This window comes from Chaetodon auriga, chromosome 13, assembly GCF_051107435.1.
Source record: "Chaetodon auriga isolate fChaAug3 chromosome 13, fChaAug3.hap1, whole genome shotgun sequence".
In the NCBI taxonomy this organism is placed as follows: Eukaryota; Metazoa; Chordata; class Actinopteri; order Chaetodontiformes; family Chaetodontidae; genus Chaetodon; species Chaetodon auriga.
In genome coordinates this window covers 9032898-9048045 of record NC_135086.1, presented here as the reverse complement: position 1 = coordinate 9048045, position 15148 = coordinate 9032898, and the positions used below count along the sequence as shown (strand labels likewise).

Sequence of the window (15148 nt, the reverse complement as noted above, 5' to 3'; positions counted from 1 at the left end):
ATGAATACGTGCTCTTTGTGTGTCTGTGAAGATCAAAATGATACTTTTTTAATACTTACAGTCAAAGTTTCCAAAAGCAGAGCAGATGGTCTCATTATATTTTAATGAACCTCGCCGCATCAATTTCCATATTTGAAAATAAACCTGATTTTCATGAATCTGTCAAAAGTATGAGTTATGAATTTCTGATAAAATACAAGACATAGTTAGCATAACTGATGATGATTAATTCATGATGATTATTGAGAGACACCAGGTAACTGCCTCTTGTTGATTGATGTTGCAGGTATGGCTGCAGTCGAATCCAGCTTTTCTCTCATATCCTGTCATATTGTCTTTCTGTCACCCCCAGCGTGCCACCCAGGCTTCTACAAGGCGTATGCTGGAAACATCAAGTGTTCAAAGTGCCCTCCGCACAGTTTCAGCTATGGAGAAGGGGCTGCTTTCTGCCACTGTGAGAAGGGCTTCTTCAGGGCTGAGAAAGATCCTCCAACTATGGCTTGTACACGTGAGTATGCCAGCAAACAGGCTTTACTCATTTGGCACAAAAGAGCTTTAAGTCATCCTTTCTGATGTGATCAGAGTCACTGCAACTTTGTAAATTGTGAATTCATGGGAGATTTCTATACTTGTGTATGCCTGACAGTCTGGGTAAGTTATTGCTTTGCCTCTAGAGCTGTGGTCTCTCCAGTGGTCCCTCAGAATTTGCTGCGGCTGTAAATCCAGTCTTGTCTCCAGGACCGATCTGGTGTGAAACTGTACATTAGAGAGTCTCTGGATGAATTGCATGGCTTTTGTTCAGCTGCCTCGTCTTCATTGATGATTCAGTGACTGTCATTACGACTTCATATTTGCATTAAATTACAGTTTAACCGGACTAATTCTCCTTTAATTAAAAAGCCATTTAGCTGTCACTGAGATAGACGCGGGCCACATCTAAGAGCTCTACAGGGTGGAAGAGTGTATTTGTCTTTTACAGCAAGACAAAGCCAAGTCATTGTGGAGAAGCTGTGGGTTTACAGTTGCCTCCTGGATGCCATGTTTGAAGAGGAAATCTTCAGAGAGGCCTGGCTCTTCATATAAAGTTTTCATCTCTAAATTTCGACTCGGATGATGCAAGAACGCCTTGCTTTTGCTCATAGACATCCATCCTTTTACACAGGCTTTCTGGTGCAAGAACAGTCTCCTACTAGACACTCACTTTAAACAATTAAAATGCCTTTATTGTCATCGCATGGTCATGTTAGACCTTTAAACAAAGTCCAATGTGTCAAACAGACCTCATGAAATAATAGGCCCTTTTATCGTAGTATTCCACCAATAGGAATCGTCCACTTAGACGTGGTGGTGCAGCCTAGAGAGGATGCAGACTTCTAAAAACTCCAGTGCATCACATGACTGGGCCCAAAATATTCATCAAAACTGAATTAAAGAGCAACATAGTGAATGCAGAATTTGGAAGATGTTTACCTTTCTTGAAAAAAAAAAAAAAAAAAAAAAGAGTGATTAGTCGAAACATTTCGACATTTGTTTTTAATGGCATTCAAATTTAACTTTTCTCAGGTGGTGAAACTGCTCATTTTTCTTGGCAAAAAGCCTCCAGGTCCTGTAAATTCTTGGGTTGTCTTATGGGAATGGCACATTTGAGATCATCCCAAAGTGGCTCAGTAGTATTCAGGTCAGGAGACTGTGATGGCCACTTCATGACCTTCACTTTTTGTCTGCTGTGACCACTGAAAGGCTGACTTGGCGTTGTGTTTTGGATCTCTGTCATGTCGGAAAGTCCAAGTGCGTCCCATGTGCAGCTTTTGGGCTGATGAATGCAAATTGTTCTCCAGTATTTTCTGATAACATGCTGCATTCATCTTTCCATCAGTTCTGACAAAATTCCCTGTACCGCTGCGGCTCACACACTTCAAATACATCAGCAATCCACCTCCATGCTGCACAGCGGGGATGGTGTGCTTTTCATCATAGGCCTTGTTGACTCCTCTCCAAACATAGTGTTTGTGATTGTGACCATAAAGTAAATTTTTGCGCTCATCACTCCAAATGACTTTGTTCCTGAAGTTTTGAGGCTTGTCTAGGTGCTGTTTGGCATATCGCAAGCTTGCTGTTTTGTGGCGTTGGCGCAGGAACAGCTTTTTTCTGGCAACTCGACCGCACAGCCCATTTTTGTTCAAGTACTTCTCTATTATGCATCTTGAAACAGCCACTGCACTTTTTTGCAGAAGCCTGCATTTCAGCTGAAGTTGCTTGTGGGTTTTTCTTTGCATCCAAACCAGTTTTGCTGAGTCTTTTTCAGTCTACTTGACAGTGTCTTCAACCGAACCCCTAATATTACACTTCTTCAAATTCATAAATGTCATTGTCTATATTACATTTGTGCAGTGAGTTTTGGACCCAACTATATTTGTTCGCTGTTAGGCTTAAGATGGATGTGTAGCAGTTTGTCTTGTAGAGGAGAGCATCTCCTAAAATGGATTAATGGTGGTTTAGGGAAGATCTGATGAGTATACCATTACTCTCAATAATGCCCTAAATCCTATTTATAATCTATTTAAAGTTTTCTGCTTCTGTTCTGTATGTTGTGACAAATATCTCTCTATCTCTTGTTTGTTTGGGAGCATTTCTTTGTTCCTTTGTCCAGATGTTTGGCTCTAGTGCAGTAATGGTCAACTGGCAGCCTGTGGGCCACATTCGTCCCTCCAAAGTTTACCATCTGGCCCGTAAAATGCTAATGAATCAAGAAAATGCACACGTGTAACATTACTCTCTCTGTAGAAGGTGCTCAGTCCATACTGACAGTGATTGTAGATTATCTCTCCAACCCCCTGCAGCGAGCCAAAAAGTTTATAATTCATAGTTGACCTGTTCTACAGAATTGGGTTATTCTCCACTCCATGTTCTCTACTCCATAAATCCACTATCAAACTGCTGGCCTCCCAGGCTGGACATCCCCTCTAGCTGACAGCATCTCACTGGTTGAACTGTGAGAGGTAACTTCAGATTTGTTAGAGAAACTGAGTGTTTTGGTATTTGCTCCTGGGATCCTGAAGAATTTTTAGCTGAGATAAGGACTCATTCATTGGTGGTTGAACTGTGCTTTTTGTATTGAGAACTGACTGCCTCATTGATGGAGGTCTGAGAGCATTTTCTAGTTAAGTATCTAGTTAATTTTCCATGTTTTTTGGGAGACAGCTCACACTGATAGAGGCTAATAAAAATAACATTCATTTTCTACAAAAGTGAAAGTATTAAAACAATGACAGGCTAATTAGGCGTAAATAAATGTTTTTTTATTTGAATGTCCCAGTCTCACAGTCTCAGCTTGGAAAAATTCTGGTCCTTGAACAAATGTAGTTGAGGACCCCTGGTCTACTGTATGCTTTCAGTAGGGTAGTATTTCCCCACTCCTTTTGATATGGCCAGAAACTCAATTTCCTCGTTGCAAATTCTCTTTGCACTCATTGGAAATAGTTTTCTTCAAGCCACATGGGATGGAAGCTCCTGGCCTGTAGTATCCTAAATATAGATGTATGCAGATCTAAGTCCCCTTATCATCTTTAAGATCATAAGATCGAGAAGATGTATGCTCTGCTTGCTGTTATTTACAGACAGCTTGCTCTTAGAGTTAATGCCATTCAAAAAGACATTGGAAGCTTGTAGCTGTGCCTCTGACCCAAAACAAAACAAACAGACATCATCAATGTACCATTTCCACGAGATAATGTGCTTATAGATATAAACCTGCATAAGAAGTCTATGGCAAGCCCCCATAGCACAGCCCCTCTGTCTGTTTCAGGCAAGACACTACGAGTGAAAAGGGTTAACACTTTAACCAGTGGATATCACCATGAAAAGTACTGATCGAACAGACAAAGAAAACTGTTTCATTGCTTCATCCTACCTCCGAAGGATCAAGACTTTAGAGCATCAAACAGGCTGTTAGCATCTAAATTATCAGTGCACGTAATATACAACATGAGCAAAAGCAACAACTCTGAATGGGGGCTTTGATTTAACATTGAATTTTAGAGATTTTAGTGCCTTGTCTAAGGGCTCTTCATCAGTTAGGTTAGTGGTTGAACTAAACCTTTCAGGCAAAAGCACATTCAAAGGTCACTTTTGTTCTCTGTACAAGCACACACTGTGTATAAAGGCTTGTGAGAGTGTTACAACCCAGCAAGCTAAGGGGACTACCATGTCTATTCTAACAAGCTGTGAGTTCTGTGTTTACTCACGTAATACATTTTAATCAGGAGCTTGTAGGCTAAAGCATAAACCATTTGCTTGATGTCTAAGCAAAACTAAAAAAAAAAAAGAAAGAAAGAAATGGAGATTAAAGACTGAGGGTCTGAGAGGAAGACAAAGGTAGAGAGCAAAACAGAGAGGAGAGGATGTCACAGGAGGACAGATAAGAGACAGTGTAAAGGCTGGATGGAGAAGACAGTGAAGAGAGAAAGGGAGGAGGGTTCTGATACCAATCTCCCCCTCGAGGAGAATAGAAGCTGATTGATGGCAGTGGGGTTGCTCTGCAGGAGGGGAGGTGGGTGGATTCTCCTCGATGGAGAGAATAGAGGAGGTGAGATAATGGCCGATAGAGGCAGAAGGAGATAAAGAGAGAGAGAATGGACATACGCTGACAGAAGTGGAGGAGGAGTAGGAGGAGCTTTCCTGTCTGCAGGGATTTTTAGCAAAGGTAGGGAGGCAGAGGGATGGAGGGATGGCGAAGGAGAGGGAAATATCCCATTGTCTAGGCAGACAGTGAGCTTGGCAGGACGGGAGTGTTCAAATCCCTCAGGTCTTTTAACTCCACCCTGTTGACAGCTGGCTGCCTCCTATAGCACAATACTTACCCTGATACACAAACACACTCATCCAGGGAGCACAAAAATACCTCAACGAAGTAAAGTTGTGTGGTACAGCAGTAATAGAAGTTATTTAACCTTAACAATTTTATACTACAATGTACCTGTGTGAAATACAGCTGTTACTTTTGGAGGGATTCTTCTAAATATAGATTAATAGACTGTGTTAATACTTGTGCATGTAGAATTCAGTCTTAGCTGTGGTGTACCTCAAGGGTCAATTTTAGGTCCTATGCTTTTCTTAGTGTATGAGTTATTGTAGCTTCTCTCCTGCATAGTAATACTGGTGGCTTGGATACTCTGAAGGACTGCTCTTGTGAAATGAAATGTCCTAAAATCCCTCTCAACCCTCAATGTCAGTGAATTTTATTAGTTTTTTTTTTAATTTTGCCTGTCTCCACCCTCCTTTTATTGGTTCAGAAATATTCTGACATATGCAACCTTTTGCGCAAAAAAACACGAATCACCCAGTTTAAGAAGGACAGATCAATTGGAAGTGTGTAAAAGACTTTAGAGATTAGACTCCATCGATGTGAAGCATCTTCATTGAGCGTGGACCCATATGAAGACAGGAGATAGGACAGGATCGAGATGCTTGTGGTGGTAGAGTAAAGCCAGCTGGTGGTTGATGGAGATTTAGACACAGTACAAAAAAGGTGGCAAGAGTAAGTCTGAAAGACAGGATGACAGAATTTCATTGACATTTAAAGAGCGGTTTCCAGTGACCGACTGGCTCAAGGAATGCACGTTGAAAGATCATTGGCCAGATATGGTGATGTCAGAATTGTGAATGTGAGGACTTTGACAGCATGGGAAAGCAGAAGTGATGACAAAAATAAATTCGAGGGTGGACCAACATTACCCCTGCTGCCTTTAGGATCCATTTTAAGATTTTCTTTGATTACCACCGAAGACATGTCTGAGCACCATTTTGTATTCCTGAATTCCTGAAGACCTTGACCCTCGATCATCAAATAAAGCTTTGCTGTCTGGTTCAACATCAAGACCAACAACCAAACAGGACTGTGCATTTCCTAAGCTGAGAAATGATCCACTGTTTTTTTTTTTCTCTCTCTTCTACTGACAGGCCCTCCATCTCCTCCCCGCAACTTGATGTTTAACCTCAACGACACCTGTCTGATGCTGGAGTGGTCGCCACCCAGCGACACCGGGGGCCGCCGCGATCTCACCTACAACGTCCAGTGCAAACGCTGTGGCCCCGAGCCCGACCAGTGCCAGCTCTGTGAGGAGGATCTCCGTTTCCTGCCGCGACCGTTAGGCCTGACCAACGCCACTGTCACTGTCATGGACTTCTCAGCGCACGCCAACTACACCTTTGAGATTGAGTCCCTCAATGGTGTGTCCAACAAGAGCTCCTTCCCTCGCCAGGTGGCCATCATTACAGTCAGCACTGATCAGGGTGGTAAGTAATTATTTTTCTAATTTCACTTGATCTTTAGAGATACTTCTATGTTGTGTTGCTTTTACAGCAAAACTGTAATCTTGAAAGGATTGATCCATGATCCTTTCCATTACATGTTCGGTACTATTGAAGGTAAGTTAAGTCTAAGTTCTCATAGCTTATTACTTTTATGAGTTTCTAATCTTTTTTGGGACTGTCGCACCTCTCTTATAGCCCTGTTATCACAGACGTCTATGTGTGGTGCGGAATTGAGTTGAAAGCTGAGATAACAGTTTGATAAACTATTTATTAAATTACACATTAATTAATTATCAGTAACTTTGATCTTTAATTAGCTGTATTAGCTCTGTATTCTATAGTGAGATATCAGTATATGTACATCAATGTATGACTCATCTGTAAGTATATGAAAGAGATCACATCACATACACGCTTTGATGGGATTTATATATTCACACTCTTGTTTGGTTCATAAATACATTGCTACCTCTCCATCATTTGGGTCCCATATGCTTGCAGAATAACTGAAATACTAAACAGATTTTGGTGAAAATTGATGGAAGTTTGGCCATGAGCCAGGGAACACCTCATTATTTTTGGCAGGACTAGCACAACCATTTCTCAAGAGTGTTTCATATTTGATTTCATGACTCATCAGCCCTACAGGAAAATTAATTTTTTTTGTGGATCTCAGAATATTACAGACCACGGACCGGTGAATCGATCATTGCATATTTTTAAAGGTACCCAGGAGAGTTTTTGACCACTTGTAGCACTGTGAAGTGCTGTTTTTATGCATGGGTCACTTTTTTGTTTTGATTTCTTTGGATACAAGTAGATGACGCAATGCTGATTCCTGCCAATGGTAGCTTTTTTCAAATTGATAGTATGCATAGTACACAGTCTTTACCATGGTGGTCATGTGTAGCCTGTGGTGCAGTTGGTAGAGAAAGTCAGACCTACAGCATCTCAGAATGACATAACAGTGAGTATTTTTGTTTTTACATCCTTAACTGCTGCTGTAAATGATGGCAGGAGGCCAAGGAGAGGTTGTCTCTACCTACCTACTTGCTCCGAATATGGTTCTTATGCTGAAAGGCCCATATTTCCTCAGGGATATGGTTTGGTGTGTAGAACGCTTATGCTTTTAATTTGTTATTTGCAAACACTGTGTTTTCTGTTTTCTACCACCTCCCTCTCCTGTCCTCCCCTGACTATTCTCTTTCCCCCTTTTCTACTGGTTGTTTTTCCTCCTCCTTCTCTCTCTTCTGTTTTCTTTTTCCAAACGTGTTTGTTTTTTCTTTCTCCTTTGTTCGCTCCTCTCTTCTTCCTCTCCTTCCCTCCATCCTCGTGTTGCTGTGGGAGGCTGGGACAAATACATTTTCTCACACAGCCAAAACACATTAAATGCATTATTCTGTGTCACTGGGGACAACTCTAGCCTTTACAGGTAACTCAATGTTACATGCAGCCTTTTTATTTCATTAGGAAGCCCAGTTTAGCACATAGTCATGGCAGGTCCCCAAGCTGTGCACAAGGCCCATTTCATCACTAATACACCCAGCTGCAGCTATTTAAAATGCTCAAGGGAAGAGGCAGATTCCTGGCCATCAGCCAGTGATAAGCAGCCTGATGATGTATTTTATCAATATCACCTTGACAGCAACTAGAGTTCGGTCAGTGTCATTCCTGTGCTATTTGATGGAGGTTATTGATTACATAGCCGGTTGTAATTGTACAGTGTGCAATCCAGCCCATGTGGTTTGTATGTCAAAATATTTGTGAATATTTCACAGTGCGGCCTCTTGTTTTTTTTTTTTCTCCAGTTGTGGTTTCAGATCCTTTGCTTAATTCCATGGTTAAAAAAATACGCCATCACAAGTAAAAGTCCTGCATTCAAAATGTAACTTCAGTAAAAGCAGAAAAGCATTATCAGCAACATGTATTCAAAGTATTCATTATGCAGACACGCACCTTTACGAGTGATACATTGCATGATTTGGATATTATTACTGAAAGGCAAAATGAGCAGGCTCTGCTCTTTGCCTGTATTTTCTTATCTTAGGTGATAGATCTTAAGCATGCATCCAAGAGGAGGTTGAACCAGTCTGCCTTTAATGTTGGAATTTGTCAGTGTGTAGTCAGTTTTAGGTAGTTTAAACGCTGCTAGTTAGTTTGATAGAAAGCCATTCATGTTTTATAACATCTTTCTATGTTTTGCATGTAAAATCATAGTCAGGAAAGTATTTAGCAATTAAAGCCGTCAAGTAGATGTAGTGGAATAACACATACACTGTTTATATGTTTAGAAGTAGGCCTGTGGAGTAGTAGTAAATGTTCTTATTTACATTCCACTACTACAGGTGCCGTGTTATTGACGCTAGCAAATAATGAATGAACAAATTGTTTGAACTTACTGGAGGTCTTCACTGGCACGTTGTGCATCCGGCCCAGCTCCAGTTGAACACCTGACCTTCTCAGCTTTTGTACATTTCAACCTTAAACTGTGTTACAAAATCCCTTAAGTATTGAGACCAAGTGTAGCCTTCTTTAAACAGTGTGGGAGGGTGACTTACATGATTTTCCCTCAAGGCTTTCTGTAGATGTTCAAGCTATCACAGTAAGTGCTTGCTCTTGAGATCATTTCGAACCTCCACTTGACTCAACCCACACTACTTCCTGTACACGCTCCACACTTCCTGTCCACGCTGCAGATTTGTTTTTGTTTCCATGTCAAATACTCAGTGCTGGTTGGTCAGATTGTTAATATTCCTGCGTACCTCTTCTAACCAGATGTAGTGTTGCAGTTTTCTTGGTGGTCTACCGTTTGTATGTTTAAATTCTCGAATCATCTCCATTCAGTTCTTATCCCTGCATCTCTAATGATACAGCTCACACTGTTGTTGAGTAAAACTCATTCTCCATATTTGCATTTGTGCTTTGTGAGTATTTTACGCAACATACTGTCTTGCCTCCTATTTTCACACCTCAGCTAGGAGCTCGTTTCAAAGGACGTGTCAGTAAAATGAAGATTAAAACGTATATAAGACTTGCTGTTGCTGGTGAGGATGCAGCACGATGATTCATGCCTACAGATTTTTCACATAGTCTCAATTACTACTGTATTGTAAATTTTTAAATGAATGAATTTCAATGAATTGTTTCAAACAGAATCAAAAGACTGATTTATAAATAATTCTTGAAACACACTGATTTTATAATTAAAGGCAATCTTACTCCACTGCAAGATTTATTAGCTTGTTTGAAGGATATAAAATTGAAGTTTTTTCAGGAGGTGCCAGTGTTAGCTAAACAAATCATCTTAACTTTGTCCCTGTGCCAGATGCCGAGTTAACCAAGTAAAAGATAGTGATTGTTCGCTGTGTATAAAAGTTGCTCGACAAGGTAAAAACTTCAATCTAAATCTTAGCACAAATCTGTGAAGTTGCTTTATAAATAAAGATTATTTTAATACTATTAAGCCTCCAGACTCAGTCTCGCCACAGTGTGGAGCGACAGCATGGGCCTCTGCAAAGAGCAGTGATGAGCTTAATCTTATATAGCAAATCCTACATTGCACAACTTCTTCCAACTCTTTCAGCTGGAGAAATAATTCTGCTTCTTCACTCCCCTGTGTCTGACCTCCTTTACTTTAGGGGAGCTGGCTTGTCTCTGCACAGTTGCTGTTTTGAACTCTACCATTTGGTGGGAAATGAACCAGACTAGTGAATAAAACAGGACAAAGCCATGTGATGTATCCATACTCACACACACACACACACACACTTGCTCAAATGTAGTGGTAACAGACTGGGCTTTGCTGTACAGCCAAACCTGCTCATTACACAGACTGCTGTCCCAGTCTATCACAGAAACTGCTTTATTTCCACAATTTACACTCTGAAAATGATTTTTCTGCAGTTGCAGTGCAGGACTATTGTAGCACTGATTACTAGACTCTCTTCATCAGATGCACATCACTGTGAAACCCACTGTTAGATTTGTGTAACCTGTAGATGGAAGCGCCTTCAGAATTTGATCTCATTCTCCGCAATGTTTTGTGCTGCTTTTTAAACAAGAGCATTTATTAGAAAAGGACAGCTTGCATGCTGCAGTGATATGCACACACACAAATACTTTGGCACACATGCTTCCTTAGAAACATCTACCTAAACCTCTCTGTGATGGGTTGTTTGGAAAGCAGCACAGGAAATTCTAACACCATTAGCATAGCATCGCCATCAGCAGAAATGAGACAGCCATGCGAATTTCTGTGTGTTGTGAGGAATATCAAGCGTCTCCTGTTAAAATGTACGTTAGCCGTAGATAAATTAGAGTCAGTCATTAAAATGCAGATGGCCTTTTTGGTCAATGCTTTGTGTCAGTGAGGTTAGTATATGATTTGTTGTGCCTATGATGGGCTGTTTTGGGCACACACACACACACACACACACACACACACACACACACACTCACACTGTACACATGCATGAGCGGCATAGAAAAGCCAAGGCCTGTGATAATTTCCTGTCAGGCATAACCTTTTTAATATTTCGTGATTCACACAGTGAAGCTCATCTGATGTATGCACGAGCATCAATCTTTATAACACACACACACACACACACACACACACACACACACACACACACACACACACACACACGGATGCACTGAGACTCTGTGTGAAGAATTATAAAGAATACGGATTAACAGCAGGGGAGTGTCATGGCCTGGAGTAAATCCCCTCATATTTGGAGAAAGAGAAAAAGCGTCGGGGGAAATTATGTGTGCATTTGCAGTTCTTGAAGTCGGCTCCAAGAACGTGGCACTGGCGTGATCTGGCAGACTTGTACGTTTACGGGGGGCTTTAGGACAGGGAGTCTCACGTCCACCAGAAGGGGCTTTTTCTTTTTACCACTGAGTAGAAACTCAGGCCATCAACAGCAGGCGGAAACAGGAGAAAACGCAACCTCCCGTAAGCTGTACCTCACCAGTTGATCACTAAACAAGCGTATTCTCCCAAACATCAGACAAGCGGTGTGATTGCTGCCTTGCTCAAGGGAACCCTGGGTGCCTTCCCAGTAGGTGACTGGGTCAGGAAGGAGAGAAAAGAGCCAGAGGCAGCTGGAGGACAAGTAGCAGCTGGATGAGGATGTGGAAGGTTAAGTGAACAGAAGTGAAATGAGGGAGTAAGCCTGAGAGGTAAAGAGAGAGAGAGAGAGAGAGAGAGAGAGAGAGAGAGAGAGAGAGAGAGAGAGGGTGGGGGGGGGGTGTTATGAATGTGGAGAGCAGGAGAGGAGCAGGACAGAGACAGATGAAGTGACGAAAGACAAAGAAGAGGGTGAAAGAACATAGAAAATGAGAAGCACAGTATAAGAAGATGATTGAGTGAGGAGGGGATTGAAAGAGCAAAGAAGTGGGTGACAGAATGAAAAAGAGGGTAAATCAGGTGACAAATGTGGGCAGAGGATAAAGAGAGTGCCCAAGAAGAGATGCAGACATGCCGGAAAAGCTAGAATTTAGAAGTCTTTGCTTCAATGATTAAGCTAAAAACAATTTTAATGATCATCCCAACTGACTTATTTGCTTCAGCTAACTATCAGGTAGACTCCAGCTGTGGTTTAGCTAACTGCTTTGCTCATTTTGTCATCTTCGTCATCAGAACAGGGCCATATGGTCTTCTCTATCCATTGCTTAAAAGTGGAAACATTATTTAGTATGATGCAAGCCAAGACAGCACCACCACATAGATGAGCCAACACCTCTTTGAGACTAAAAAGATGAAAATTCTTTAAAAAACTGCATGTTCCCTGATTTGTATTACACTTTGTTGTATGTAGTAGAGACCGATCTGACCGCAGATTATCTCATGTGTGATAATAAGTAAGATCATTTAGAGAATGCACTGTATTAAAAGTCTCCAGAGAACATTTTCTGACTAAAATTACATGAAGCCTGATAGTAACATCATGTACTTTCTCCTCTCTGATAAGTAAGCAAAGCAATCCACTTCAACCACACTCCTGTATACTTCCTTTGTAAGCACTGACGGCATATTAGGCAGATTTGTAATTGTGATTCAGTATTAATCATGGTTTGAATGTGACTGTCAACTACAGCCAATCTGTATTGATTAGGCATGAAACCCAATGAACTTTTGTCAGTATAGTTAAACAGTTGTTCAGTGACTTTAATTTCTTGAGTCCATTTTTTTTCCTTAAGTTTTGGTTTAAGTTAACTCGGTCTTAGGAATCCAGACTCCTTATCTTTCAGAGTTGACAGTTGACCTTTTTTGGAGTTGATCTGCGACAATTGTAGTTGTGGAAGTTTAAGACTCAAACTTAAAAAAATTGACAAACTTTTCATAAATACTTGAAGTTTAAAACTCAAAATTGAAAAATTTCTTGAATAATGTTGCTCGGAAAATTTGAGTTAGCTCAGCTTTTTTTTTTTATTTCACTGTGCGTGTGTGTGTGCGCGCGCACATATGTGTAGGTATGCAATTGCTACACATCATGTGTATTAAGACTGTAGATTGCAACAAATATGCATTAGAAAGGAAGCTGAGACATTAAACAGTGTGTAATATCTGTTTGTGTGTGGTTACATTTAGCTCATTTGAAAGACTTTCGTGTATGTGTGTGTACAGCGTATGGACAGGAGGATTTCAGAGGTGAATAGCTGGATTTCATAATGCAGTCTCGGAAATAAGTGGCGAGAGGGGGTGGACAGGTGGATGAATGCAGAACGAGGCAAAGGAGGAGAAGGAAAGAATGGCCTAGAAACAGGAGAGTTGCTTTAATCACAGGAAGCAGCTGGGTAATTGTGTATGTCACAGTAAGCAATCAGAGACAGATCGGGTTCTCAGTTGCAGCGACGCATCGGATCATTCTTGCAGCAACTTGAGAGAGTCTAATCAGACAGTCTTTTGTAGATGAAAAGCCGGTGGGTAAAACTAATCTCGGATCTGCATGATGATATGGAATAAAGTGGGAGGAGCTGGCGAGAGGAGTGCTCCTCACAAACTTGGCATTGACTGCAAGTGTCCGGATCATTTTCATTTGTTTCACTCACCTGAGGGCAGATGTGGAAGTTACAACATCCAAACATCCATCAACAAAATCGAAGTTGGTGTGAGAGCGCTTACCTGCGTGCAAATGCGCTGAACTACATGTAACTTCAGGGTGAATGGGATTATCATAGCAAAAGTGAATGAAAGCACACAATCAAGACACTTCATATCAAGTATGCTGCTCTTGATGAGTATGTCATTTTTCATGACACTCATTGTCTCGCCGTTAGCCGTCAGTATCTTTATAATCTGCATCTGTCGTCGACTTCCTTCGGTAAACGGCGCAGACGACATGGATATGCCAACGCCGAGCATAATCTGAGACTTCATCAACATCTGAATTGATTCGAGAATGTGCTTACCTTGCATGCAGCTTCCTACACCATACACACTGAGAGCTTGGAGTTAATGGTGTGCAGAAGAAGGTGTAGTAATGAAAGATTAATGAAAATGATGATTCAGTGATAAACCTGAAGGTGTCGGTGCAGAATGCTCAGGGATGTTACCCATTACAGCAAACCTTATCCTTCTTTGCCATCTGTTGCCTGTAGCGCATCACACTTTTAACTTGTCTTCTAGAAATTACATTTATATGTAGCAAACTTGCAACAGCAAATATGTTTTGAAGGAAATGTGATGCAGACTGAATTACATTTTGTTTTAATATAATGAGGAAATGAATGTACCTGTCAGGTCATAAAAATGTCTGAACTTTTGTTTACTGTTTTTCATTTGTTTTTCGGCAGTCTTGCAATGCACGATCCACTCATCGTGACTGCAGCATTATTCAACTTTCTGTGGTTCTCTTTCGGCACTGAAAGCACTTGGTTACTGTCAGGGAAAGATCGTGACCTTTGTTGGAGCTTAAACAGTAAAAGCACAATTCCCCCTTTGACCTGCAGTTGGACAGAGAGTCTTTTATGTGGTTACCAGACCCGAGGATCAGAAATGCATAAAGGAAGCAAACCATGAAGGGTTTTAAATATAATCAAAAATATATTTAAATAGATTCTGAAATGAATAGGAACCCAATGCAGAACTGGAGACATATGCTTTTATGAGCTCAAGGCTTATCTCCAATGTTCCTTAATTTTGTGATGAATATTTAATTTGCTAGTATCAAAAAACCCACTGAGGCAAGCGATGGTGTTGACTGACATTCACATCTGCAGTTTTATCTCTTTTCATTTCACATGTTAGACTCCTTGACTTTGGCAAGAAATCGTACATCTAACTTTTTGTCGTAATATACTGCAGTAAATGCTAGTATTTTGAAATGTGCAATGAGTCACTCCATAAAGACCGTTTCTTGTGGCAGTCTTTACTGAGAAAATGAGTATGAAATGATCTTGTAGCATCTGACAAGGCCTGCACTACAACACTGTTATCACTGCCCCCATTAATTACCATTTTTTTCTTTTACGAGCACTGGCACTACAACTGTGTCCACATTATAACGTCTAATTTTCGGGCCCAACAATGACTCCAAGCCAAAATGATTAAGCTCTCCCTTATATGAGTTATGCTTGTTTTCTCCTTGAGCCTTATTGCTCTTTTGCTAAAACATCTATAAAAAGTAAATGAGCTGAAAGCTACATCTAATCTGTGTCTCCTGCTTCACTTTTTTTTTTCACATTTGACTTGAAGTAGGAGTGAATATGTTATTGAGTATTTTTCAAAACAGCAATTGTTGCTTTGACAAATACACATTCACACACATTCTTCGAGATGTGCTGACATGTCGAGAGAAACAATCATAAAGACAACAGGCAACAACAA

The 15148-nt window shown here is 40.8% G+C and overlaps 1 protein-coding gene across 1 annotated transcript in view; it reads left to right on the top strand.

Moving 5' to 3' along the window:
• Window positions 1-15148, top strand: part of LOC143330437 (ephrin type-A receptor 6-like) — a 159101-nt gene that overhangs the window by 84219 nt on the left and 59734 nt on the right. Inside the window, exons 4-5 of the mRNA XM_076747039.1 lie at window positions 353-508; window positions 5959-6294. Of these exons, the coding sequence (XP_076603154.1) occupies window positions 353-508; window positions 5959-6294 (492 nt within the window). The remainder of the gene's footprint in view (window positions 1-352; window positions 509-5958; window positions 6295-15148) is intronic.